The sequence below is a fragment of the Marmota flaviventris genome, chromosome 5 (assembly GCF_047511675.1).
Source record: "Marmota flaviventris isolate mMarFla1 chromosome 5, mMarFla1.hap1, whole genome shotgun sequence".
NCBI lineage: Eukaryota > Metazoa > Chordata > Mammalia > Rodentia > Sciuridae > Marmota > Marmota flaviventris.
This window is the reverse complement of record NC_092502.1, coordinates 73,512,068-73,539,488: the sequence shown is the minus strand read 5'-3', so window position 1 is coordinate 73,539,488 and position 27,421 is coordinate 73,512,068. Positions and strand designations below refer to the sequence as shown.

The 27,421-nt window shown below is 37.8% G+C and overlaps 1 protein-coding gene, 1 long non-coding RNA gene and 1 other non-coding gene across 7 annotated transcripts in view; 2 read left to right on the top strand and 1 right to left on the bottom strand.

The window, feature by feature from the left end:
• The first annotated feature begins 348 nt into the window (after positions 1 to 348).
• Positions 349 to 1,846, top strand: LOC139705779 (uncharacterized). The gene is made up of 3 exons (XR_011707604.1): positions 349 to 844; positions 1,257 to 1,322; positions 1,589 to 1,846. It is a non-coding gene; the product is annotated as an uncharacterized lncRNA (long non-coding RNA).
• Positions 1,029 to 1,161, top strand: LOC114086678 (small nucleolar RNA SNORA13). Its single transcript, XR_003581677.1, has one exon. It is a non-coding gene; the product is annotated as a small nucleolar RNA SNORA13 (small nucleolar RNA).
• Positions 1,847 to 1,920: 74 nt separating the features above from the next.
• Epb41l4a (erythrocyte membrane protein band 4.1 like 4A) overlaps positions 1,921 to 27,421 on the bottom strand; it is a 231,624-nt gene continuing 206,123 nt past the window's right edge. For all 5 annotated transcript variants that reach the window (XM_071612342.1, XM_071612343.1, XM_027927707.2 and 2 more), the window contains 6 exons: positions 19,440 to 19,559; positions 10,783 to 10,830; positions 10,148 to 10,216; positions 8,025 to 8,135; positions 7,772 to 7,853; positions 1,921 to 3,910 (listed from right to left, as the gene is read on the bottom strand). In XM_071612342.1, coding sequence (XP_071468443.1) covers positions 3,782 to 3,910; positions 7,772 to 7,853; positions 8,025 to 8,135; positions 10,148 to 10,216; positions 10,783 to 10,830; positions 19,440 to 19,559 — 559 coding nt within the window. In that variant the 3' untranslated portion in view covers positions 1,921 to 3,781. The remainder of the gene's footprint in view (positions 3,911 to 7,771; positions 7,854 to 8,024; positions 8,136 to 10,147; positions 10,217 to 10,782; positions 10,831 to 19,439; positions 19,560 to 27,421) is intronic.

Genomic DNA, 27,421 nt, shown 5'->3' with positions numbered 1-27,421 from the left:
CTGGGACCCAAGTTCTTTGGGTTATGTACGCTGCTCAGTACTGACCATACGCTGCCAACCCTGGGAGGAGGGATGGTAGGATATCCACCTTTGATAAAACCTCCTTCCCTACCGAAAACACTGGTCACCCATCCTCAAACGGGACCTTCCCTCCTCTCCTCTTTCCATAGGAAACCAGTCCCACAGCCCCTCACTGAGCGCTTTTCCCTCCGGCCACACGGCGGCACACGAGAGTACGGCAGCCTATGGTACAGTCCGTTCTCCCCGCGCCTCTAGCACAGTGGACCTTTCCAGTCCTTGAAAAGCATTGTGGGAGGCCCATTCCGCCTTTTTCTTCCTATTCTTCTCGGGGTCTGTGGTGTGCTGGGGGTCCGGGCATGGCTAGTGGCTGGCCACGCGGCTTCCCGCGCCCGGGCGCCGGGCTTCGGAGGAGCAAGGGCGACCGCCCTGAGCCTGATGAGGCGCCTGCGATGGCCGGGTCACGATTAAGGGTCCAAGACTCAAACGCGCACGGCAGCGGCCTAACCTTATGGGCCACATACTCCGAGGATCCTCTTGAGGGCCTGAGGCCGACTTCGGCCTATATTCCCTTCCCGGGAAATGGGACTTTAACAAGATTTGCTTTTATTGATCGCCGATTGTACGCCAGGGAGCCTTGGGCGTAAGTGCAAATCTCTTTCGCGTGACCCGGGAAGGCCCCACGATGTAAATGGCTTTGTGCCTGCCCGAGCCCACTGTGAAGTGGGTCAACATCCGGGCAAAGTGCCTTTGAAATGCATATCGCTACAGGTGTGCTCAGGCGCAGAAGTTGGCCGAAACTGAATGAGTATCACCAACTTTGTAGGTAAGTTTTCTTGTAAGCAAATTGACCAGCTTATTCCGGATAAGAATTGTAACCCACCGTTTAAAGTTTTGTTTCAATTTTCATTAACGGGTAGGATTAGTTGTATTCTTTTCAAGCAGTAATCATTTCATCTCAGCCAGTCAGCAGCCTCTGCCATGGTAGAGCCGAACTTTTGTTTTCACGGAGCCTTTGTGTTGCCCGTTCACTTTTGTAAACTAGTGAATGTGGTGTCAAAAAAGGCATAAATAGATACTTTGCAGCCTTTTCCTGCCCTTAAATTTTATATTTTTGGTGTAGGAACTGCATAAGTGACAGTTTGCATTTACATTAATTTGTATATACATGCGTCTTTTAAGTCGAACAGTGTTCAGTATGTGTTTCTTTTAACCTGTTTTAACTAATTTTTGTTCAGGTGAAAAAATGGATGCCTGAAGCGGACTATTGACCTCTGAACACTTGAGCACAAAGGTGACTTAAGGTAGGATGATATCAAAGTAGAAGTTGTGGAGATTTTATCTTTTTCTTGAGTAGGCAATATTGAAGAGAAAAGGTAAAAACATAGTACTCTAATTCTGGATATCATTAGATTTGTTTCTTTCTAGTAAATGTAAGAAAAACTTGACAAATCTCAGGCATAAAGTCCAGAAATGATATGACTTTTAATACTGAGGATTTATTATTACTAAGTTCTTTATTAATATATTAAAATGTAATGTGTAAATATGTACTTTTCTTTTATTTCAGGACATCCTTGGTATGGATTTTGGAAGTTTGGTCTTCAAAAGTTGCTTGGATCATTTAAAAAATTTCCAGGAGTCTGAGGAATATTGAAATAATTGGGGCTGTGCCTCAGCAGTAGCACACGTACCTGGCATGTTTGGGTTTGATTCTCAACATAGCATATAAGTAAATAATCAGTGCTATCATGGCCACTGATGGTCTTATGATAGCTTCTGGCAAGGGTCAAAAATAAATAAATACTTTTCTTCCCATGAATTCAAACTACTATGGTTTTCTTGAATTTAAGACACTGGGTAATGATTCTTCCTTTACTTATTAGGAAAGAGCAAATAGTGTGTTCAGGCATTCAGAAAATTTTATTTAAAAGTAATGTATTAGGATCTGGGAACACAATGATAAGCAAAACAGTTCCACCCGCTGGGACCCTTTATCTGGGCCTAAGAAATATCACAAAAGTAAAGCTTCCTTTGTGAGATGAATACCACAGTGAGATTTGACCACATCTGGGAAACCTGAGAAAGCAAAGTTGACTAAAGGTAGATGCCATTTTTCCAAGGTGAATATGGACAAATGACATGTGCGGAGACCTTAGATAACGTGGGTCTGCTTCATATGACAGTTTGGGTTGCTTCCCCTTCTCAGTACTCTGGTTTAGAGTTGAATGCTCAATGAGGCTTGTGAGATGGCTATTACAGGAGCTAGGCATGTTACAAAATGAGGTTAAAGAGGTAGTAAATAGACCAGATCATGTAAGGCTTGTGTTTAAAAGCAAGAAAAGAAAATCCAGTAAGATAACAGTGCAGAGCAAGTGGCCCAACTAGATGCCACTACAGTTGTCCAGGCAAGAGATGACTGATTTGGACCACTGTATTAAAAAGGGCAAAATCAACAGGATTTGATAATATAGAGGTCCATAATGAGTTAGGCTTACATTGTGACAATGGCCCTAAGTCTAGGTTGTGGGCCAGTGCTTAGTTGAAGCCTTTGAAAAATCCAAGTGGCCTCTTAGCAAAACACTGGAGGCTAAGCCACAGTATTCTTGAGGCCATGGAAATAAATGAAACCTGAGTAGAGAAAGGTCCTCTAGATCTGAGGTTTGAAAAACTCAATAAGTAATAGAAAGGTAGAGTATATAGACTGCAAAGTGTTCAGAATGGTAGAAGCAAAAGAGGATTGCATTACATCAGAAGAGAATGTTTTAAGAGTAAAAGTTTGGGGATTTAGTGACAGGAAGATTTTATTAGAGTGGTGGGAGAAGCATCCATATAAGAGTTTTAAATAGGCATTTGAGGGCACTGACTGAAGATGAAGATGATCTTTTCAAAGAATTTAGCCAAGAATAGAGAAGAAAAATTGTAGCTTGAGAGATTTGTGATCACAAAAAATTGAACTGTTAAGTTGTAGTCATGTTTAAACCCAGGTGGCAAAGATATGAAAAGGAAAAGACTGAATATATAGAAAGCAGAGGCAAGGATCCTGAGGAGAGATGGCATCCAAAGCACAGGTAGAAAGGATGGAGGATGAGTATTTGTATTTTCCCCATAGGTTGAAAAGTCATCTGCAGAGAGGAAAGGTCTGAAAAGATCACTAAGGAAAGAGGCAAGTAAGGTGGAATGACAACTGAAATTCACACTTCAAACCTTTTTCTCATTTTTTTTTCCAGAAAACACAACTAGGGCACTTATGAAATTAAAAGCAGCACTTAAAAACAAAGCTTTTTACAACATTTGTAAATAAACAGTGGAACTTAATGCCACAAAATACAATATTACAAAGAACTTTTATATCAGTAAAAATTGCAGTTTGAAAGTGATGTCTTAGTCCTTGTGCACCTCAGCACAAGCTGAAAACCACCAAGAACTGGGAAGAATGTTTTCCTCCCACTTGGTATACTATTGCACAGCAAGCCAGCTGCAGGCCAGGATTCCAGGTTGAAGCATCTGGTGGTGGACAGACATAAGATAGAGCTGGATAGTTTGTTACCCTGTTTCAGAAAGGAAAATTAGAGTTTTTACAAGACTCTCCTTCCAGTTAAAAGGCCCTTCAGCATAGGTATGCTGTAGTTGACCCTTTAAAGAACCAAAAGATTATTATTGTGCTGAAGAAACACTTGCAAGGTTTGAATAAATTCACAGTTTCAAAGTACCAGTGGCACACAACACCCCTCCCACTCCCATTCCTGGCCCTTCACCAGGATCAAGTCTCTATCTTGAGGCGAGCAGCTTGAATAGTTTTTATTGTTTTTGCTGTGTGCTTTCCAGTTAGATTGCTTGTAGATGTCTGAGATTTGTCTTCAATCAGGCTGTCTTTAGACCCATTTCTTCTCTAAAAGAAAATTTGAAAAAATACAGTCAGAAGAAAATACAGCCAAATCAGTTATTTTTAAAACCACATCAGGTTATTATTATTCGGGTTCATAATACCAAAAGCTGTTTGACAAATACTCCCTCAAATATTTAAAATGTGTGTAATCTTAAAATATGTCAGTCTTAACAATTATGTACATGGTGAATTTTATTCATGAAATTTAGGCGTAATTCACCCAAATAAGTCATTTTTTTGTGAATAATTCCTAAACCAGACTCAGTCTTCCCACTTCCAAGCAGGGCAGAGAGATGAAAATACAGCTTGAAGTAACTTAAAATCTTCCATAATTATAAATTGTTTTCAGAAGTCACTAAATGAAACAATATGCACAGCACAATGACTTAAGGGCTCCCTCACTTACCAGAATTTGTGATGTGAGCGCTTGCTTCATCATAGAGAAAAAGGCTGGCTGAGTTACCAGAGCCTGGGCACTATACCCAAAACTTCTAGAATTGAATTTTGTACACAACCCACAACTGGATGAAGCTCTGAGAATGCCACTAACAGTACCTCAAACTTCCTGCCCTTACCAATGATCCAAATGGTCTATAGATCAGACTGGGAAGCATTTTTTTCTTCCATGAAAGTATATCCTCACACATATGGGTGACACTATCCATATTCCTATTTTGAGTCATTTGGACTTAAAAAACAAATCGTCCGAGGCTGGGGCTATAGTTTAGTGGTAGAGCTCTTGCCTCATACATGTGAGACATTGGGTTCAATCCTCAGCTCCACATTAAAAATATTGTGTCCATTTACAACTAAAAAAAAATACATTAAAAATCATCCTTTAGGAAGTAGTTATCTTTCATTTATTCCTATGACTGCCTTAATTTGTAAGAAGGACTGATAGACTAATTCTGCTAAGAATAACAAGTATGAATCTAAAATAGAAGATTTCTAGATAGCTAGAGGTTGTGGTAGAATGCATGTGAGAGAGAAGAAAGGACTTCAGCAGAAGAACCACTAGTACAACAGCTAGGAAGTGATCTAAAACACTACCTTGTAAGTTTGTTTAGCATTGAATTGAGTCCCTATCTAATCCACCCCATTATTGCTTGTGCATTAAAAGGCCAGGTGGGGTATAGACCAGGACACTGTCAGAACTCTGGCACTACAAAGGAGCTTAGGAAACACAACTTTCCTGTTTCTACTGGTCACTCCAGTCCCTTTCCTACATGGTAGCCAGATTAATGGCTTCCTTTTTGGCACTTAGAAAGGCATAAAATCCAAACCCTTTTCCCCTGAATTCTAAGGGTCCTCTGTTATTTACCCTCATTCATTATGCTCAGGCCACACTGGTCTTAGCTCCTCATATAACCAGGCCCTTTCCAGTTTCAGCATTTCTCCCATGCTCTTCCCCCTACTTGCCTCAGCCTTCCACCCACCCACATGGCTGGCTCCTCACCTGCTAGATATCAACTTTAAATGGCACTATCTAAAGTGAGGTTGACTCTATTGACTATTAGACCTTTCTCTCTCTCTCTCTCTCTCTCTCTCTCTCTCTCTCTCTCTCTCTCTCTCTCATATATATAATTTTAGTTGTAGTTGGACACAATACCTTTATTTTATTTATTTATTGCTGAGGATCAAACCCAGGGTCTCACACTTGCAAGGCAAGCGCTCTACTGTTGAGCCACAATCCCAGCCCCTAGATCTTTATTTCTTTAGAATGCTTACTATTTTAATTATTTTGCCTGTTTACTTTTAAGTAGGCCAGGATAAGCAAACATTTTTTCGGTAAAGGACCAGACTGTGGACTATGTTCTTTTACATATTATTTTTTTAACACTGTTATTACCTTCTGGGTTGTACAAAAACAGGCAGCAGACTAAATTTGGCCAATTGGCCATACTTTGATGATTGCTCAGACCAGTGCATGTCAAGCTTTAGAAATGCTCATTACCTAGTTGTTGAATTTTAAATCAAATGCATCCCAGAGTCAGGCTCACAATCAGAGCCATTGATCAGAAGATGCACCTGAGTAACTGTATGCAACAAAGAGCTACCTTTTCAACATTTATTGTGTACAATTTGTGTTTCTTGAAATTCCTCATTGATGGTAATTAAGTTGAGGATCTATAGTAGTTAGAAAAGTAAAACTTCAGTAGAATAAAATTCCTGTTCTTGTTGAAACCAACTTAAATATAAAGCAAAAAAAAAAAAAAAAAACTCTGAAAGCTATTAGTGCTTATTGATAATCATCATAATAATCCTAAGAGGTTTGAGGTTTCCAAAGGCAAAGCCCAAACTATCAGTCATGAGTGTAACTTTGAAAAAGTACTTTCAACTTGAAACAAATTATCTGTTTTGACAATTTATTAGCTCTCCCAGATTTACCTAATCAAACAGTAAGCAGGTTAGAGCAGAAGCTGTGTTTACTGCTAAATCTCCATTCCAGACAAAGACTAAATTTCATTCCTCCAGCTGCCAGGAGGGTTAACTACTTAAGGCTCAAAACTGAGCTGCTTCCCAGGAACTACCCTCTGCTGAAAAGAGCCTTGTCACTTAAGATCTTGTCTCTCCCAGAAGCACTCCTTATCAGATAACTGCCAAATGGTGAGTGTGTAGTATTACAAGGTAGGATAAAGGGCCATCTCTGGAGCTTCCCACAGAATCAACTACTGCCTTAATTGGGACTATATCACACAACTCTTTCCTCTCAAATCTCTTTTCTTTCACTCCCCAACAAGTGTTAATCCTAAGGATACTTTTCAATAAACTTCCTGCTGTAAATCTCCATCTCAGAATCTGTTACTAGGGAATCTAAGCAAAATTAGCACAGACTTATTTCATCCTTGTTTGAATTATTGATAAGAAAGAAACAGGGCAAGGACTGGGGATATAGGTCAGTTGATAGAGCTTGCCTTGCATGATCCCCAGCACCAAGAAAGAAAGAAACAGGGCAAATGAAAGGTAGAACATCATGGATACCACTGGGATCAGGCTTAACAGGTTGTCCGTGATGTATGCATTTTCATACATTTTTGATGAGGAGAGAGACAATAGTTATAATTGGCTTTTCTAAGGAATCCACCATCCAAACAAGAATGAAAACCACAGAATTGTAAACAATAGGCTGACACTGATCCTTCATAAACATTAACTTTGGTTTTGGAGTGATTGTTTACCCAACTATATATCCAAATATCTTATTCAGCCCACATTTTTCCCATTTTGCTAAAAAGTAGACCATGAGAGATGATCTCAAACACTATAGAAATACACTTGCTACAGTGCTTCCCTGATACATCTGTGTACCTCCACTGAGTGTTAATTTTCTTAAAGCAACAAGGTGTTCTACTGTGTCCTTGAATTCCCTTTTAAACACATTTGTAAAACATTTCCAGCATGAAACTCATTCTCTCTAATAGGGAGGACAGACCTAAACTAGGACTAATTCTTCTGTTTGACAATTGAACATCTGTCACCCCACCTGTTAATCTATCACCTACTCTTTGTTTCTCTGGCTCAAAAAATACCTAAAAAGACTTTTTTTTTTTTTTAATTAGTGATGCTATTTTTTCTTTAATCTAATCAAATGATCTTTCAGTCTTCAAAATACTTGGCATGGTCACAAGGTTCAGATCATTTTAAATCTCACACTATCCTCTACCTCTTATTCCTAACTTAATCAGGCTGTGTCTTGGTCTTGAGCGCTGCCTCCTCATTCCTTCTCCTTCCATGTTTTGTGAATGCTATTTGAATAGAATCTCAAAAAGGAAGTTAATGATTCATCTGAAGGAACTCCCCAAAGCACAAAATGCTTCTCAAAATGGCCATCAGTACAACACTTAGAACTTTATTATTACTAACCTGATGAACTGTAGAGCCACCAGAACCCTGAGCATCTGAAGAACGAGTCACTGGAAGTGGTGGTACAAGATCTGTTTTTGAACTGCAGAGATGAGTTTCAGAATTAATGAATGAATAACACCTAGAATCAGAACTTAACTTGAAAGAGGGTGATGGTGTAGATATAGGACATTTCCATCACTGCAGAGAGCTTTACCAGACTCTGCTTTTCCAGAGCCACCAGGCAGGTGACATCCACAGGCGACCTACTTACTTCACTTCTGAGAGAACAGATCGCTCTCCATCTGAACACTGGGACCTTCGATACTGGCGGTAACTTCGTGGTGAATGAGAATGCCTGATGCGGACTGGGTCACCCTGAGTCCTGAACAAGAAATACACAAACAAACAAATAAAAATATATACACACACACCCATACACAAAACACAAACAAATATGGCAAAAGTCAAAACAGGATAATTTGGAATTTTCCCTTAATTTTGAAACCAAAAAAAATAAAGAAAAAAATTACCATCAGACAGATTATTCAAATAATTTGTCTCAGCCAGGCATGGTAGTACATGCCTATAATCCCAGTGGCTCAGGAGGCTGAGGCAGGAGGATCATGAGTTCAAAGCCAGCCTTAGCAAAAGTGAGGCACTAAGCAACTCAGTGAGGCCCTGTCTCTAAATAAAACCCAAAATAGGGCTGGAGATGTGACTCAGTGGTGAGTGTCCCTAAATTTAATCCTTAGTGCAAAAAATAAAATTTGTCTCTTCTGGACTCTAAAAGCATGAGTGCCTTAATTTTCACCTGTTAACAATAGGAAAATGCTTCCTTGACCATACATGAATATGGAGCTCTTTATAGTATTTGTATGAATTCAAAGGTATGTGTACATAATATATACAAATATATATATATATATACACGTATATATAGGCGTGTGTGTATATATAGGTGTGTGTGTGTGTGTGTGTATACATATATGTATATATTTACCACCAAATTTTCAATGAAATTACTCCTTACAGTTGAATGCTTTCCAGTAGTATGGAAGAAAAATCTACACTGCAGACAAATGGCACTACTATCAGAAAAAGTTGATCATTATCATAACTATTAACTTGACTGCCATTAAGAGTTTGATTTCCAGCCAGGCATGTTGGCACACACCTGTAATCCTAATGACTTAGGAAGCTGAAGCAGGAGGATTGCGAGTTTGAGGCCAGCCTCAGTAACTTAGTGAAGCCCTAAGCAGCTTAGCATGACCCTGTCTTGAAATAAAAAAATAAATAAGGACTGGGGATGTAGCTCAGGTGTAAAGTGCCCCTGGATTCAATCCCTAGTACCAAAAATTAAATAAATAAAAAAGAATTTAATCTTCACTTGAAAGTTGTTAATATTAAATGTGGTTGACCACAAAAACATGATGTCAGGTGGTAGATATGTTAATTAGCTTGATTTAATGATTTTACAATGTAGACATTAAAATATCACATCATATACCATAAGTATCTATAATTTTTGTCAATTATATCTTAATTCAATTATATCTAAAATTCAATCTTTGGCATAAAAACAGGTTAGGGTAGGCTGGAGAACACCAATCAGCAATTCTTCTGAGTGGGAAAGAAGCCTGTGTTGCAGAAGAGAAATAAAGCAAGGAAGAAGGCTCCCACTTTCTCTGAACCAATTATAGCAAGGCAGGAAACACAGTAAAAGGTATGCTGTAGCCACACTGATGAGCAACCAGGGGTACCTATCAGGCTTTCATGAAGACTATCCAGCTGAATGTGCTAGCTCTATGACAGGGACCATCTTGGTCTTACAGTTTTGTGGTAAACATAATTCTCTTGATGGTAAAATAGTGGATAAATGCAAACTTTGTTACCAATAAATAAATACTTCAGAAATATATATATATATGGGGCAGGTACTGGAGATGGAACCCAGGGGTGCTGAATCACTGAGCCATATCCCCAGTACTTTTTAATATTTTACTAAAGACAGGGTCTCGCTGAATTGCTTTGTGCGTCGCTAATCTGCTGAGGGACTGGCTTTGAACTCACAATCCTCCTGCCTTAGCCTCCCAAGTTGCTGGGATTACAGGCATGCACCACTGTGCCCAGCAAGAATTTATTTTAAAACAGACATTAATCATCAAAAGCCCCCTTGCACTTACCACATACAAAAGGGGCCTCTAACAGGATATTGACTAGAGTGCAGAAGTAAGATACACCTTTTTCTACCTCTCTCCCTATATTCACTTTTAACTTTAGTTAAAATACACAGACAAATTAAAGCACTCTATGGAACACAAATAAAGGGTAAGAATGAATAACTTCCTTAGAAGCACAAATAAAACTTTTGTGAAAAGATTTTCAAAGACGTACTCTATTTTAGTGTATGGGATCTCTTTCAATTGCTCTTCTGACATTCCAGAGGGATCCACAAGTTCCTTTCTAGAGGAAAATAAGCAAGAAAATAAATGTGGCCATGCTCATATACACACTATTCTCTTTCACAATCAGCAAATGAGTTTTCCCTTTCAAATTTTGTCCCAAAATGCAGTGTTAATAAGACTAATATAAGCTGGGAGCAAAGATGAAAACATGAGAATGTGCCCAAGGTAATACGGGAGGAAACCTCTTCTGGAGCTCTTTTGCCTTCTTTCAGTTTTACCACATCCACACTTTTCAACTGTCTCTCATTTCCTATGAAAATTCTGCTTCCCTCCCCTGTGGTAGGTATCTATTTATTTCTGGATTTTTTTCCCCTCGGTATTCATTTGTAAACTATTGGACTGTCTGAGTCCATTTACAGGTAAGCTAAGTGACCCCAGGAGAGGAGGTGATAGGGCTGCCTGTACCATATCATGCTGATAAGACTAGTTGCCAGGCCTCAGACGGAGGCTGCCTCTTTGTTATAACAGTCTTTCTTGTAACTATATTCAAACTACATGGATTAAAACAACAACAACAACAAACTTCCTGGGTTTTGAAAACAATGAGGAAAACTCAATACTCACTGTATATGCTTCCATAATTCCTCTTTTGCTTGAATATCAGGGCTTCTCCTATAAATGAAGAAAACAATGCTCACCTCTGAAAATATGCTTCATCTGCAATCTAATAGCTAACTTTAATAGTTTTCAGACTGTGAAGGTCTTATTTGCCAGCTGAGACCAGACAAAGACTGAGCAAGGAGGGCTACAGCAATGGTCAGTACAAAAACACCAGGTAATTCATCTGCTGGTGCCACTGAAGGGGGAAAAAAATCACATAAAAACCACCCATAACCAGAGTTTCATTTACTTAATGAGGTTAGAGCTGCAGGGCTAAATCCACGTATCCTCCAGTGGTGACTGTACAATCAAGAATGATTCAGGGACTTTGGTTTCTGATCATGCTAGCTATTGCTAAGTATTGCAAAAGAAAAACTCATCCAACTACTATTACTAGGTGAGATTCCCAACATGATCTGTGATTACTTAATACAAGCCAACAACCACAAGGGAAAAGCAACTGGTGGGACATCCCAGATGGCAGACTATATACAGATGATCCATCTTTCATGTGACATCTGGTATAACATTTCTGCACCAACCAAAACCTGGGTACACAAAAGCTAAAGCTATCTGTTGGCTCCCAATCATGTGGCCTCACTGAGTTGCTGAGGCTGGGTTTGAACCTGAGATCCTCCTGCTCAGCCTCCTGAGCCAATGGGATTGCGGTGTGTGCTACTGCACCCGGCCATGTGGCCATTCTTTATATGTTCTTTTCTCTCCTTAATTGTCAATCCACAAATCCCTTCCTCAAGAACTACTTAAGTAGAAATTATACCACAGTCTTTAATGTCACAGAATGAGAAATCTGAAATCAATGTCCATGTGTTCCTGTTCTTCCTCGTATGAACTATTAACCCCTACTGTAGCAGTGAATACTAAAAATCTATTATCACCCAAATTCTTGTCACAGAATGATTTTTTTCCTATTGAGAAAATGATAAACTTTCATCAGTCCCCTCATCAGAACAAGAGGTCTAGTTAATAGCTCCAAAGAAAGTTCCCAAACGTTAACAATTGAAAGGACAAGAGTTAAGCAAAGCCACTGATGTACTCTGTCCTGTGGAATTTTATGTTGATCATCTGTATCAGCATTTTGGGGGCTCTACTATTGTTTCAACATATGATATCATCAATGCTTTCAACAATAAGGGTATGACTAAGGAGTTCTGGCAGAACTTTCTGAGCCTACAGAATATGATAAGCTATTTTCTAGTCGCTGAATTAAAGAAGTAGTTTTTGTCTTTGGGGGAGAAAAATGTGTCAATGAAGACCTAGGAATCAATTCAAAAGGAGTCAAAACAAAAAGGAGTTAAGGGGATGGGATGATGACTTAGTCTCAGAACAAGAACGGTATTATTAAATGTAGATTTTGCTTGTTATAAGAATAAAATTGTATACGTAAAACACACACACACACACACACACACACACACACACTTCTAAAAACTACTTCTTTGGAAGAATCTCCTGAATGGAATCTGCCTTCCTATGTTTGGTTGGTTTGATTCACCAGGTTCTAAGCTAAACCAGTAAATGCTAATCTCTGAGAAGGTGTTAAAAAGGCACCAAGCTATTTTTCCATTCTATGACAATGGTGATTCAGTTCTAACTATACCAGCATCTGATTCTCATAGAAAGTTACTCAAGAGTCCGGAGTATTGCATAATATTTAGGCTAAGAAGCTGGTTTTGCTGATAATCATTCGTATTTCAGAAAGGTACAATAGTACCTTTCTGCACATTATAGGAGGATTCCTTCCCCTCAGCATTATTGACATTTTGGGTAAGAATTCTTTGTTGTAAGGGTCTGGGAACTCAAAGATGATTAGTGGCACCTATGGCCTCTACCCACTAGATGCTAATAACACCTCCCCAGTGTGACAACCAAAAATGACTCTAGACATTGTCCTGTGAGGAGCAATGCTGCCCCCAACTAAAAACCACTAGTTAAGGGTATGACCTAAGAAGTGGCTAAGATTAGGTAGTGAAACTGAGAGACAAAGTTATTTATAAAGATCCATTAGGTGACTACTGAAATAGTACTGCAGAAAATGATAGGCAGGAACGAAATGTTACGAATAAGGAAAGTGCCAGGGCATAGTTGATGACAACAATAAGGAGGAGTGGCGAGTGGTATAATTTGATGGCGTAAGATTAAAGCTGAATGCTGTTAAGGAGACTGGAGGGAGAATGAGAAAAATAATGGGCAAGGAGGTTATACACCCCAGGACCACCCTATCAGGCCCAGTGATGAGAAATCCTAAGTATGAATAATATATAAAATCCTGGTAACAGTGGATATTTCTGAGTATTGGAATTACAGAGGTGTCTTATTTTTCTTTTCTTTTTTTTTTTTTGATACAGAGTCTCATGCTGTTGCCCTGTCTGGTCTCAAAACTCCCAGGCTCATATGACCCTGCTGCCTCAGCTTCCTAAGTGCAGGGATTGTAGATATGTCACCATACCCAACTAATTTTCTTATTTATTATTTCCTGTCTTTTCTGATTTTTTTTTAAGTCAAGATAATTTCTTATATTAATTATCAGGAAAAAAAGGTAGTTTCTAAGTATTTTTTTTAAAAAAACTATTATTATTGTAATTCCTTAGGAAATGCCTTTCATTCCTATCTCAGAAGACTTAGCAGAAATGTTATCTTAACCTGAATGAGATCATCAGTCCTTCTAGCCATAAATATTGTTCCTAAAAGATTCAGGAATTTAGTCTTTAACTTTAAGTCCTAGAGCACCATAAGATCATATTTTTAACTAAACTGAGCTCTGAAATATCCAGGATTTTCAAACAACTAAAGGCAAAAAGAAAGGTTCAAAGCTTTAAAAAAAAATAATAATTTTCTGACTGTTAGAGCTCCTATGATTGAAAAAAAATATGAACATCAGCTACATGTTAATGAAGAAGATATTATTTTTATGCTTACATCTGCACTCATTTAATCAATAATTTAGGATGAATTCATGTTCTGTCTGCAGCTCATCATTTTGTGGATTTAGAAAGCTGTGAAATATTAGCAGTCATTTTTCATAATTAAAAGACTTTTCATTATGCAGATGTTTTACTTAAATTCTCCAAAGAAGGCCCTCAGGAAATAGACTGCTGAGTTGTCCAAAGATAAGACGTATATGAAAAATAAACATTCAGTCCAATATTTTCCAAAAGCATCCTTCATCTACACCTCATACAAATATTCCACTTCAAATTAATCAGAGAAATTAGTTTGACTGAAACCTTATTTACAAATCAATTCCCTTCTCTCAAAAGCCCAAAACAAGAACATTTTATAAATTTATAAAGGATTTAAACTCCATTATTACATATAGTCTTTTCATATAACCTCCAAATTCTCCAGTTATCTAAGAAACATTACACAATAGTACATACTATATATTATTACATGATAGTATATACTATACTACATTTGTATGCCATATTGTATTTTAAAATAGTACAGATAGCAACATTTGACTTGTATTATTTTTGTGATCTTTACACTGATCATAGCTCAAATAGGAAATTTAGAATTGAAAATAGTTAAATTCATAAAATTATCTTTAGTTACAGAATTCAAAGTATTTGACAAATTTCTTGGTAATTTTTCATCTTATTCCTACGTGGTCAGAATTAACAAATTAGGAGATAGCTTACTCTTCTCCCTCATTTCCTCTCCAAATTAAAGAAATATTGAGAAGCCTTGGAGCCTAGCAACCTAGCTTTTAAAGATTGCTCAGGAATCCCTTCCAGAAACTTCACATTAAATCTTGAGCGACTATAGCAAACTTCTGTTTTGTTTTTAACTGAGAACACTGGTTGGCCCTGACAAACCCATCTTCCACATTATCAATTACTTTTCAAGGACAACAGTAAGACAGTATCACCACCAGAGGGAGCCCGTGCTTACTAGAGCACACAAGTGGAACCTTTCAAAACTATTGTTTGAGCTTCAGTGCTTTCCCCCATATGGCACGCAATGAGTAAAGGCTTGCTCAGGTTGAATGTGCTTTCACTGAGACCGACTTGTTTTCTAATGATAGTAAACATGAATGTCATAGCAATGTAGCTAGAAAATATATTAAGTGGCACTGTACTTAATGATTTACCAGACAAGATCCTTATATTTCAGTTCAATGCTTTTAATGCAAATAAAAGACAGCCTAGTTTGTCCAATATAAAGTAATTTGTCATCTTGCAGAGAGTTTCCATTTGACTGCCTGTTTAGCAACTCAAACCTAACAAAACAGAAAGTTTGGCTTTCATATCCTCAGCCCATTCCTTGGTTTCTCAGTAAAATGGCATGGTTACCCACTCAGTTGATCAGCTCAACAACTAAACAACATCCATAATTCCTCTCATACTACAAATATGCAAGCTCTACTTTCAAAATCCACTGGTCTCTATTTCCATCACCATCATCTCTTCTGGGCTATGATCATTTCTCACCTGGATGACTGCAAACTCTAATCCGCCTTTTTGCTTGTTTACTCTTTGTCAATCTGCTTTTACCTGGTCAGAGCAACTTCTGAGTGAACACTCTTTTTCTATCTTATCTGTACTTTGGCCATATAAGTTATCAAGTTAATTAATCAAGCTCAGCCATACAATCATCTCAAATATTTGCTAGATCTTTTTATAGTTTGCTTATAAATTCCAGAAAGACACACACCTAACTCTTAATAGGTCTGTTTCATACAGCTGCACTGTTCTGAGAAAATCCTCTATATGATCTGATAATTTGATCATATAGGTAAAATTTCAATGTTTAAATAAAATTTTAAATTTAAAGTACCATTAGATTATTTTTTTTTCCGATTCCAGCTGATCTGATAGAAACAATTCCCAACTTAAAGTTATTTCTGTGTTTCAAAAGAGCATTCCTTAACTTCTGCTTCTTGCCACAATGAAGTAAATGATACACCTAAAGTAAAATACACAAAGCAAAGGTCTGCAGACATCAGGCAGCAGAAGTCTGTGATCTTTGAGAGAAGGGAAGCCCAGGGTGAGCTCCTGCTTGCTCCAGCTTTCTCCCCGGGGGGCACCTTCCCAGTGTGCAACTCAGGAAGCAACAGTCTCACACTGCTGAGGTGTCAGAGATCAGAGACTGAAGCTGTTGACCAGGCTGAAACTCAAGTGCAGGATGAAAGAAAAAAAAAGCAGCTCTAGAGACTCTAGAAGTTTGTATGAGGATTTTTCTTAAAACATTGATGGGGTCTGGTCACGAAACACAGTCTCCACACACGCTAGTGAGACCCCAAGAGACCTAACAGCACAGCTGATGAAAGGCTAAGTGCAATCAGAAGCACCAGGCAGGGTGAAGTCCTGCTGTCACAGTGCAGAACCCATGCTGAGGACTGTGTGCATTCAACTAAGACTCCAGAAAGGCCAGGCTGTGGGAGCAGAGACCAAGCCTAAAGTAGAGAACAAACATATCTTGGGCTGATGACAAAAGCCCCATTTTATGAACGTATTAAACAAGTTTGATAATATCAAGAGGATGGGACAGAAATTGAACTGCCTGACAACAAAATTTGACCCTGTTTAAAAGAAGACTACATAATCCAGACCTCCTACAATGTGTCTTCTAAAATTTCCAGCATATAATAAAAAATTACTAGACATGAGTCAGGGAATTATAACCATACTCTAGGAAAAGAAACAAACAAACAAACAAGAGCAGTCAACAGATACACAGACTTTGAGAAGGACTATATGTGGTTATGTGAACTCTTTTAAGAACGCAAATTATAGAGACCCAATATAACAAGTAGAAAATACGAATGGCACCACATGTGTTAAAGAACTTGAGTCTACAATTCAAAACTTCCCACAAAGAAATCCCGGGCAGAAAGAATTCCACTGGTAAATTGTATCAAGTATTTAAAATGTAAATAATGCTGATTTCAATTTGTTTACTTTCAGAAAACAAAGAAGGAAGACTTCCCAAGCCATTTTGCATATCCACTATAACTCTGCTACCAAAACCCAAAGGTATTACAAAAAAATTATGCGCCAATATTTCTCAAAAACATAGAGAAATCTTAACAAAATAAAATCCAATAGAATCTAGCAATGTACTAAAAGGATACTATATCATGACTACAAGGGACTGAACCTTGGAATATGTCATTCAAAACTGAACCAATACAATTCCTACACTAAAAAATATAAAGAAGAAAAACCCATATAACAATCATCTCAAGAGATGCAGAAAAAGTGCATAACACACTTCAAAAATCATTCACAATGAAAACTCTTCAATAACTCTTAGCACCTAGGGACAGAAGGGATCTTCCTCAGTCTCAGAGCTAGCATCACACTTAATGTGACATGTCTAATGCCTCCCCCTAGAAAGAACAAGCCAACAATATCTAGTTTCTTCCCACTCCTGTTCAGCATGGGATTCAACACTGTACTGGAGGAGCTAGCCAGCACAATAAGGGAAGAAATTGAAAAAGAAGGCAAGAGGATTAGAAATAAAGGAAAACTGCCTGAATTTATAAACAATATGATTGTGTATATAGAAATTTCCAAGAAATTGCCCCAAAAGGGGCAAGCTTCCAGAATTAATAAGAGAATTTAACAAAGCTCTAGGAGAGCAAGATACTATGTGTAGTTTTTTTACAATCATGTTTTTCAATAGACTGGCAAATAATTAAGACAACTTTTAAGAATATACAAGTAAAATCATTAAAATATTAAATATTTATGATTAATCTTAACAAAAATACTATAAATATAGCAACGATTAAAATTGTTACTGAAAGAAGTTAAAGACAGACAAATGGGTGGGGAAGATATTAATTTTGTCAAAATTGATCTATAAATATAATCCTAATTTAAAGCCTACAGTCTTTTTGGGGTGAGTAGTAAAAACTGACAAGCTGACTCAAAAATTTACATAAAAAGCAAAGGGAAAACAATCTTGGGAAAAAGAAAAAGAACAAAGTTGGAGAATTTACACTGTTTATTCAAGTTTTAGTATAAAATTATAGTAACCAAGACAGGATGGTCATTTAGCAACAAATAAATAGATCAATGAAGTAAAATTGACCTACATATAGATAGTAATTTATTTTACACACAAGCTCTAAGGCATTTCAATGACAATAGTCTTTGCTACAAATGGTACTGAAATAACTGGATGTATGTCTCAATCTCTACTCAATACATATGCAACAATTAATCCTGGATGGACCACAGATCTAAATATAAAAACAAAATCCATGAAGGAAAAAGAAAAACATATGAAAGATTCTTTGTAATATTGAGGTGGGCAAAAAATTGTTATGTTTATAAACAACATAACAAAATGAAATACTGGTTTTCATCAAAATTTAAAATGTCTGGTCATCAAAAAGAATGTTCAGACCATAAGGCAAATGACAGGCTGGGAAAAAGTATTCACCATACACATATCTGAAAAAGGACTTATATCCAGAATATATAAAGAACCCTACAAATAAGTAATGGTTTTTAAAAATGACAAAGGAACTTCTGACTTCTGCTTTAAGAACAACAGTTTAATTAGGTTTCCAAACAAAAACATAAAGCAATGAATAAATATATAATGTGTATACTGCTCAGTGACAACTAAACCTAAAAGGTTTTCTGTTACAAAAGAACAGAATCTTTGATTGCAATGTACGACCTACTTAAAAAAAAAAAAAAAAAAAAAAAAAACACTCTGGGTTAAGTTCTAATCAAAACATCAGCATCTAAGACTACTCATACTAGAAGTGAATGTCCTCTCGTGGCCTGCTAACCTGACCTAGAGCTCACAGCTGTCCTCGGGCACACTCTGACCTGTCTCCCTCAAAGCTCCCACATACCTACCCAGAATTTTTTTTTCCTGTATAAACTTCTCAACATCCTTCCACTGCCCTACTTCAGACATTAATCCTTCCTCCCATGTGTAGATGACAACATACAAACCGTCCAGGACCAAAGGGATCTATAGGTAGCCCCAGCTCACTTGAAAAAGATATGCTTTGGGAAATGGGTGGTCTAAATCTTGATGCATAGATACACACACACACTGCACACAAACACACATAAACTTTATCAGCTTGAAGAAAATTAATTTGAGGGACTGGCAATCTCACCACTAAGGGGTAATTGTGCTCACACATGGCATTGCCTAGCAACAGGAGTGCATAAACCCCAACACAGGAGTGTAATGAATCGCTGACTACTGCTCACAAATGGTAATTTGATGGGAAGACATTCACATCTGGTTTAGTCTGGAGCAAGACTTCAGACAATTCTGCAGACTCAAATTGAGAGAAGCAGCAGGTACTTCACCAAGGCCAGGCTTCAGAACAAAGGAGACTATTTCTATTTATCCAGCTGGGTATACGCATTTGTTTAAAAACAGCACAAACAAAACAGAAATATAGTTTTGATAGCCTTGTTTCTATGACATTTTGTTTTGGCTGTGTTCCATCTTCTATAGCTTCAAATATATTTAATGAAAGTCACAAATAAAGGTAAATTTGACAAATAAGCACAGGGTAATTGTGGCTTGGCTACACTACATTAAAAGCCCCGGGCATCTGCCTGCTACTTGAAGCTCAGTGTTTTTGAATCAAGGTATAAAAAGAGCTAACATACGAGCGAGATCTGTGTCTGGATCGCCTGTTGTTGGGGTCTGCTTGGTTTTTTTCCTTTTGTCTCCTTAACACAGCTTCCCACTGAGGCGCTGAATCAACCATATCGTTCTCCTGCCGTATTCTGAAAAGAAAAATCATTCATCTAAAGTTAACACCCATACATGGTGCCTTGTTTCTCCGTTCATCCTAAACTTGCTTTTCACTTAAACAACAGAAATTTTATTATAACCACTGAAAGCTAAGAAAGTATTAACAGGATTAACATATTCTAAAGTAGATAAGTGTGTGTGTGTACATATGTACAAATATATACACAGAGACATAAATAAATATATAAATATGTTAATTTTTCCAGACTTCTTTGACTTTAAATTTTCTAAGAAAAGATGTATCAAATAAAAACTCATTCAAAACACATTTAAATTCTGACTAAACAAAGAATGATGTAGCATATAGTGCCAATGTGAAACACAATTTTTTTTTTTTGATACCAGGAATTGAACCTTAGAAAAGCTTAACCACTGAACCACATTCCTAGCCTTTTTTTATTTTTATAATTTTGAGACAGGGTCTCGCTTAGTTGTTGAGGCCTCACTAAGTTGCTGAGACTGGCCTTGAACTTGCAATCCTCCTGCCCCAGCCTCTGCAGTTGCTGGGATTACAGGCACAAAATCATTTTTCAAATATGCTACTTAAAATAGCAATGAATAATCTTACTTTGCAATGCTTTTAAAAATTCACGTTAATCATCCATGTTATCGAGGACAATAGGTGGAAGGTATAATTCCCCTTTTTAAGATAGCAAACTAGAAGTGTGAAGTCAAACATGCTGGCTGGCATAAGGCACTAGCGGCTGCACATGTGTGCATACACTACTCTGATGCAGCTGCTCTCTTGTGGAATAGGCAATGAAGGGTGTACACCTGATGTGGCCAGGGACCAGGCAGGGAAAGAAAAATAGGGACGGGTTCTGTGGGGCACAGGCCGTGGCCATGTGAGATCACAGAATAGTGTTAGCAAATCCTCTACTTTTAAAAAAAGTGAATTAAAAAAAAAAAAAACTGAATTTCTACGGTGAACATTTCCAATGTTCACATATTGACAAACAAGTCTGAATTTCAAGGCACTGTCTGACCCTAACCCTATCCATGGGCCACACTCAGTCTGCAGACGCTTTTGGATGTCAATGTATCAAGTCTTTGTAATAATGAGGTGAGGTATTGGAGGAGGGAGGAGAAAGAAACAAGTACTTAATTGAAGTTAAGTGCTTCATTAATGTGTGGATGCTGTCTGGAATGCATGGCAATGATGCTGTGAAGCTGTGACTATTCCCAGCAAAAATCAAGCACCTGTTATGTGAGCATTTAACTTTTAATTTATGTAAGCTCAGCAGGAAGCTGCCCTGAGTGAGCACCTCCCCATTGTGGAGAACAGCTGGGAACTGTCAGGATCCCAATCTGGTACTGAAACTGCAAGAGCACAACTGCAGGAGACCAAGCAGGAAGCGCAGGCAAGTTTGAGTCCTTTCTGTCTGAACAGATGGCTCTTGGTTCCTCTGTTCTGGCACTTAGACTATGGGCTGTATAACTGGCTTTGCTTCTAAGTGTAAATCAGCAAATGATGGCAAATATTCATTCCACATAGAATTTAAATGGAGATCACATAAAGCAAATTCAAGTTGAAAAGAACAGCACCTTATGAGGAAGAAACAATTTAAAATCTCTAGATTAAAGGGGAACTGTATTAAGTAAAAAATTATCCAAGGCTTTGAAGTGTGTACATTTCCTCTCTAAAGTTTTCATTGCTAATAGGCTATTATTTGAAGATTAACAGGACACAGTCATGGTACTTTTCAGAAATTTAAGAACATAGTTCCTTCTTCTCATGGCAGGTACAGAGGAAATTAAAATTGGACATATACTGCTATGGATATTAACATCAGAAATATCTGAAGAAAAACATGAGAAGGTACACTGCTGTGGTCATAACCACTAATCGTACTTTGAAACAAACATTCCCATTTGACAATGCCATACAGGTACTTGTGCACCTGTATACATACATACTTCATGCCAGAACCTACATTTACAAGCCTTCCATGGATCACATGACAGTTCCTGCCAGGCCAGCTGGTATAGGCAGCCCTGGACACTTCCGGAGCTGAGGGATCAGGCTCAGGAAGAGAGAAGGGAAGGTGTCAAGCTGGTAAGCTGGAACCTCCCCTCCCACAGGAACCCACACCTCAAATGCTGGGCTGAGGATTAGACACAAACCCAGGTCTCTTGCTCCTATCCCTGGAGTCTATTAGCCAGCGGCTTCCATTCTGGATGAAATTGCTGCACAGCTCAATGGCAGAATTAAATTTTACAATGTGAAATGTTTTTTATCAGGAAGTTGGGATCTTTACATATTTTTAAGAGGTTAAACCTACTAAAGCAAGACTAAGGCATGACTTAGGCAAACATAAACTTTCCCCAGAGTATAGACTTTTCAAAGAAGCACAATTATTGTGAGCTCATTCTCATCCATTGTGAATTTCACAGGTGACTTTTATACTTGGACAATGATGAGAATAAAATTAAACTCCAGACACATACATACTTCCTTTTTCCTTGCTATCATAAGGACTGAATCAGAATAAACTTTGGATGACAGCTTGTCCCTTTAACTTCTGTTTTTCTAATTGAAAAGTCTCAAGTGAGGGCAGTGACTCTCTGTCAGTTAATATCCTTGTGACCCACATGCTTTAAAGACAGATGCCCTCTATTGGTGATGCTGTTTCATAAATATTCTAACAAGATGCATTAAAAATGTAAGGCCCATTGGAGAGTCACAACAGAAGCACATTTTCCTGAGTAATGGTGGTACGGCAGCCTCAGTCTGTAATGAAGTTTGAAATTACACCCTTACAAAAAGCCTCTGGTTAATGGTGCCTCATTACAAGAATGAAAGTGTCATTTCTTCTATTGCTGAACTGCTCCAGAAAACACAGGTGCTACTTGGAAAGAAAAAAAAAATCTTAGCCTTTAAAAGCAAGACTATTGTAGCACACAGTACTTACAAGACAGAAGCTATCTATTTTGTTTATGCATGAGTAATAAAGAAATCTTTAAATGAAAAAGCATATCTCCTATAATGATTCTTACTTTTAAGTCTCATTTATTCTTAAGTGTAGGTACACAAGTATTTTCTTTTCTTTTTGTTCCCCTCCTTTCCTGCTATATTACAATTTTGATATAGAGATTTAAACATTTTAAAGCATTAAAATACTGCAATTATATTGACATAGAAACTTTTTAAAAAATCAAAATGCTCTTACATCATAATTACGAAATGATCAAGGGGGCAAAGAGTCGATTGTCATTTATATTACAGATCTGATTATTTCAAATGTTGTAACAATGAGCCACAAAAAAACAAGAAATGTTTCCTTCTTGTACTCTCTAATCCAAATGATAATCTACATGCATCACACTTCATATATTTCCCCATCAAACAACTACAGAGAGTGAACAGCAAGAGTAGGAAGTACATCGTAACAAGGCTTTTGAATTTTAATTAATGTCCAAGGTGAAGGTTGTTTCCAAACACAGCAACTTCTAGCAATGTTTCAGAATAGGAGAGTTCTAATATATTTTCTCAATTTCTCACCAAACTTTAATGTTCTACTTTCTTAGAATACATGGGCAATGTAGATCTTAACTGCATTTGACACTTAATTAAAGTTCGCAAAGGTTTAGAAGATGAAATGCCATATAATCGCTTCACAACAATAATGAAGATAATAACTATTCCTAGTCTCTTCTTCCCTATTATAGTTCTGCCTCTTCTGCAAAATTCTTCACATTACCAAATTAAGTCTTATACAAATCTCCCTGGGTTTTACTTTGTCCTCTCCCTTTATCAGTTTTGTTCCTAATAGGACCTTCCTTTACATCAATTCTTAATTTACTTCTAATTCACTGAAATAATGGCGATGATTAATGTTGAACCTGAGAATTTTTTGGAGTTCAATGTAAAAGGAAACTTCAAGCTGATGTGAGCAGCCCATTTTGCTCTTGGGTTTTATCTATTTCCACACCTCTGCCAATCTGGCTCTCACATCTTGGGCAAATCACTTGTCTGCTTTGGTAGGGTTTCAGTCTCTTCATATACAAAATTATTACAGAGATCGTTTCTATTTTTTTTTTTTTTTGTATTAGGAATTGAACTCAGGGGCACTCAATCACTGAGCCATATCCCCAGCCTTACTGTGTACTTTATTTAGAGACAGGGTCTCACTGAGTTGCTTAGCACCTCACTTTTGCTGAGGTTGGCTTTGAAATTTCGATCCTCCTTCCTCAGCCTCCCCAGCTGCTTTGATTACAGGCATGTGCCACCGGGCCCAGCCAATCTTTTCTAATTTTAAGACTCAATATTTCTCTATTTCTATTTTATTTCCAGGCCAATCAGACACAATGAAGCAAATTTCTACTCTTCAACTATAGCATAATGCTCCAGACAATTGCTCCATGTGGCCACTCCATTGTTAAAATTAAATCAGCAGGTTCCAACTGATCATGAACTTGTGTTCTCATCAACTGCACTCATTTTTGGATCACCTGCTCTAAAGCAATCTTCATTTTTTTTTAGTGGTTTTTCTTCCCTAGGGAAATTTAAGTTGGTTCCAGGCATCTGTCAACATCCTCCCTTGAGACTAGCGAGCAAATAAATCCATTCACTTTTCCCACTTTCCCCTATCACCAATAAATTATTCTTATTTGCTCTTAAAGTTGCTTCAGTCTCTTCCATTTATTCCTTGTGCTCCTGTTACCAAGATGAGCTACCTATGGTGCAATTTCCCTTTCAAACTCTCCTATTTTCAATATTTTTTATCCTGTTTTGTTCCCACTCAGTAATACAACAGCATTCCTCCATTGCTGTGGCTGTGCATTTCTACAGTCATTTCTGTCAACTTGGATTCATGTTCTGGAAGCCCTATATCACCCATGTCATAGGTCTAAATCTTGGTCCAATTAAAGTACAAATCAGAAGCCCTTGCATCTATGGCATGGTGACCAGCATCAGCTTCCACTGGCTTTGTCTGAACTGTCCTCTCCATAACCACAACGTTCACCATCACCAATTTTTATCTTTACATCAATCAGGGACAGGACAGTATGGAATGCTTGCAAGGAAACAGGTCCTTGTTTTCAGGTTGTGTGGAAGAAAGCCCACTGGTTTAAGTTTGCTAACATCCAAAACCATTTATTCCTAGGGTACGGATACTAATAAAGTTCTTTTTTTTTTTTTTTTTTTCTTTTTTAACCACTTGCACAAAATCCTACCAAAATCATGAGCTTCTGGATTCGCCCTACTCAGATATACTGTCCCCATTAGTTATAGTACAGAATTTCTGCCACAGATATATAGGGGTTTTTTTGTTGTTGTTTTGTTAGAAAAATAATATAAAAGGCCTAAAGGAACATGCCCTGGACTACCCAGAGCATATGCAGAAAGAGGAACCAGGAATTAGATTTATCAAAGGGAAACCTCTCCCAAATCAGCTTTCCCTGAAAATACCTTGAGCTTAACAAATAAAATTTGTTAAGCTTTAACATAAAATTCTTAATCCACTATTCAGATAGTAATAGACATCTAATAGACTAATGGATCCTAAAGACATCTAAAGGATAGGAATAAACTCTACAACATTCATACCAGAAATAATTCAGGAATTCAGGTTCCAAACACTGACTTCTTCTTCTTTTTTTTTTTTTGTTTTGTTCAAGGGAGCTGAGCCTCGATTTACATATAACACGGGGACTTCAGATAACCCAGAGCACTGCTGAGTGTTCTCATTAATTTAATAGCAACTTCCGAGGCAGGGCATTTTCCACTTTTCACATATATCCATTACCTCCTGGAGGTGGGCAGGGTAGGCATTATTCCAATTTGCATGTGATGAATGAAGATTCACAGGTAAAGTAACCTCCTCAAAACCACAGAACTCTTCAAAGCAGGGTCAGGCTCTCAACATAAGCTCCCTAATTTGCACACACACATAGCCTCACATATATGACTCGTTATTTAGAGAAAGGTTCAGATGGTCTCCTGTTGCCAATTTCCTTTAGTCCTGCTCTTTCCCTGAGCTTCTTTCATTTCTCTTACTCTTTTAATCCTCACCAAGCTCCAGAGTTACTCTCACTTTTCACTTATGCAAAAAAAAAAAAAAAAACCCACCAGACTACTTTTCTGTGTCACCCTCCAAATCTCCCACTTAAAACTCTAAAAGCCCAGCAACACATCAAAGCTAACGAATGACTGCGAAATGCAAAGAGTCTCTCCAGTGGTGCCCAGAGGAGTGTTGATTTCCATCATGAGTACAAAAGATATTTTTCAGACCAGTTTCTTCGAATGTGAAGAATATTTTGTTAAGCTCAAGGTATTTTCAGGGAAAGCTGATTTGGGAGAGGTTTCCCTTTGATAAATCTATTTTCTGGGTCCTCTTTCTGCATAAGCCCTGGGTAATCCAGGGCATGGTCCCCAGGGCTCAGGCCTACAGAGATCCTTCTCATCTCAGGGACAGGATTCAAAACTCTAACTAGCAAAAACTACCACACTCTACTATTCACATGGGTCATTAACTTCAAAGTGCCTGTGCTTTATAGGTTCTCAATTTGATGAGTTTAGTTAAAACAATTGTTTCACAAGTCAATATACCACAGAAAGTAATCTCTAAAGAAAGTTTAAACATTTTAGCTTTTAATTCTATCAGTGAATTGAAATACCAATTTCATTTCCCAATACCAATTTACCCTTCACAATTTAGATCACAGTGAACACTTTATAATTTTTGGGAGGAGGTATCACATACAAACCTCTTAAGAAACTGATAAACACTACAGATGTGATCTCCAGAAAGCTGTGCATCTTAAGCACACACAACTGTATATACGATTCCATGGGGTTATGAGACCCCAAAAATTCACCCATAAACCATAGGTTAAGAGAGTTGGTATAAAAGCAACCAAATATGTGAAATTAGAAAAGGTGAGAGAATGGAAAATAGGACCAACAAAAGGAAAGGTTGGGAGAGAGGTAGAGGACAGGAAGGTGGAGAAGAAGCAGTGGTACTGGAATTAGTACAGGACTGTGTGGTTCTACACCATACAGCACCCTTACCTTGTGGATTTCATTTGATCTTTACAGTAACTCATTCAACAAAACAGGTAAATTGTTATGCCCCCCCCTTCTCTCCCACAAAACATACACTTTAAGGACCAAAAACTCAAATTTGATAGCCCATTTATTGATTGGGTTCAGAAACTGAGCAGACACTTCATAGAAGAAGATATAGAGTTGATCAACAAACATATGAAAAAATGTTCAACATCTCTAGCAATTAGAGAAATGTAAATCAAAACTACTCTAAGATATCATCTCATTCCAATCAGAATGACAATTTTCAAGAATTTAAGCAATAATGTGTGTTGGAGAGGATGTGGGGGAAAAGGTACACTCATCCAAATTGGTACAACCACTCTGGAAAGCAGTATGGAAATTCCTTAGAAAACTTGAAATGGAACTACCATTTGACCCAGCTATTCCACTCCTCAGTCTATACCAAAAGAATTTAAAATCAGCATACTACAGTGATGCAGCCACATCAATGATTATAGCAGCTCAATTCACAATAGCTAAACTGTGTAACCAACCTAGGTGCCCTTCAATAGACAAATGGATAAAGAAACTGTGGTATATTTATACAGTGGAATATTACTCAGCTTTTAAAGAATGAAATTATGGCACTTGCAGGTAAATGAAAGGAGTTGGAGAATATAGTGCTAAGTGAAGCAAGCCAATCCCAAAAGACTAACGGCCAAATGTTTTTTGTAATAAGTGGGTGCTGATCCATAATGGGGAGGTCAATGGAAGAATGGAGGAACTTTGGATTGGGCAGAGGGGAGTGAGAAGTGGGGAGGAGGTGTGTGTGTAGAAAAG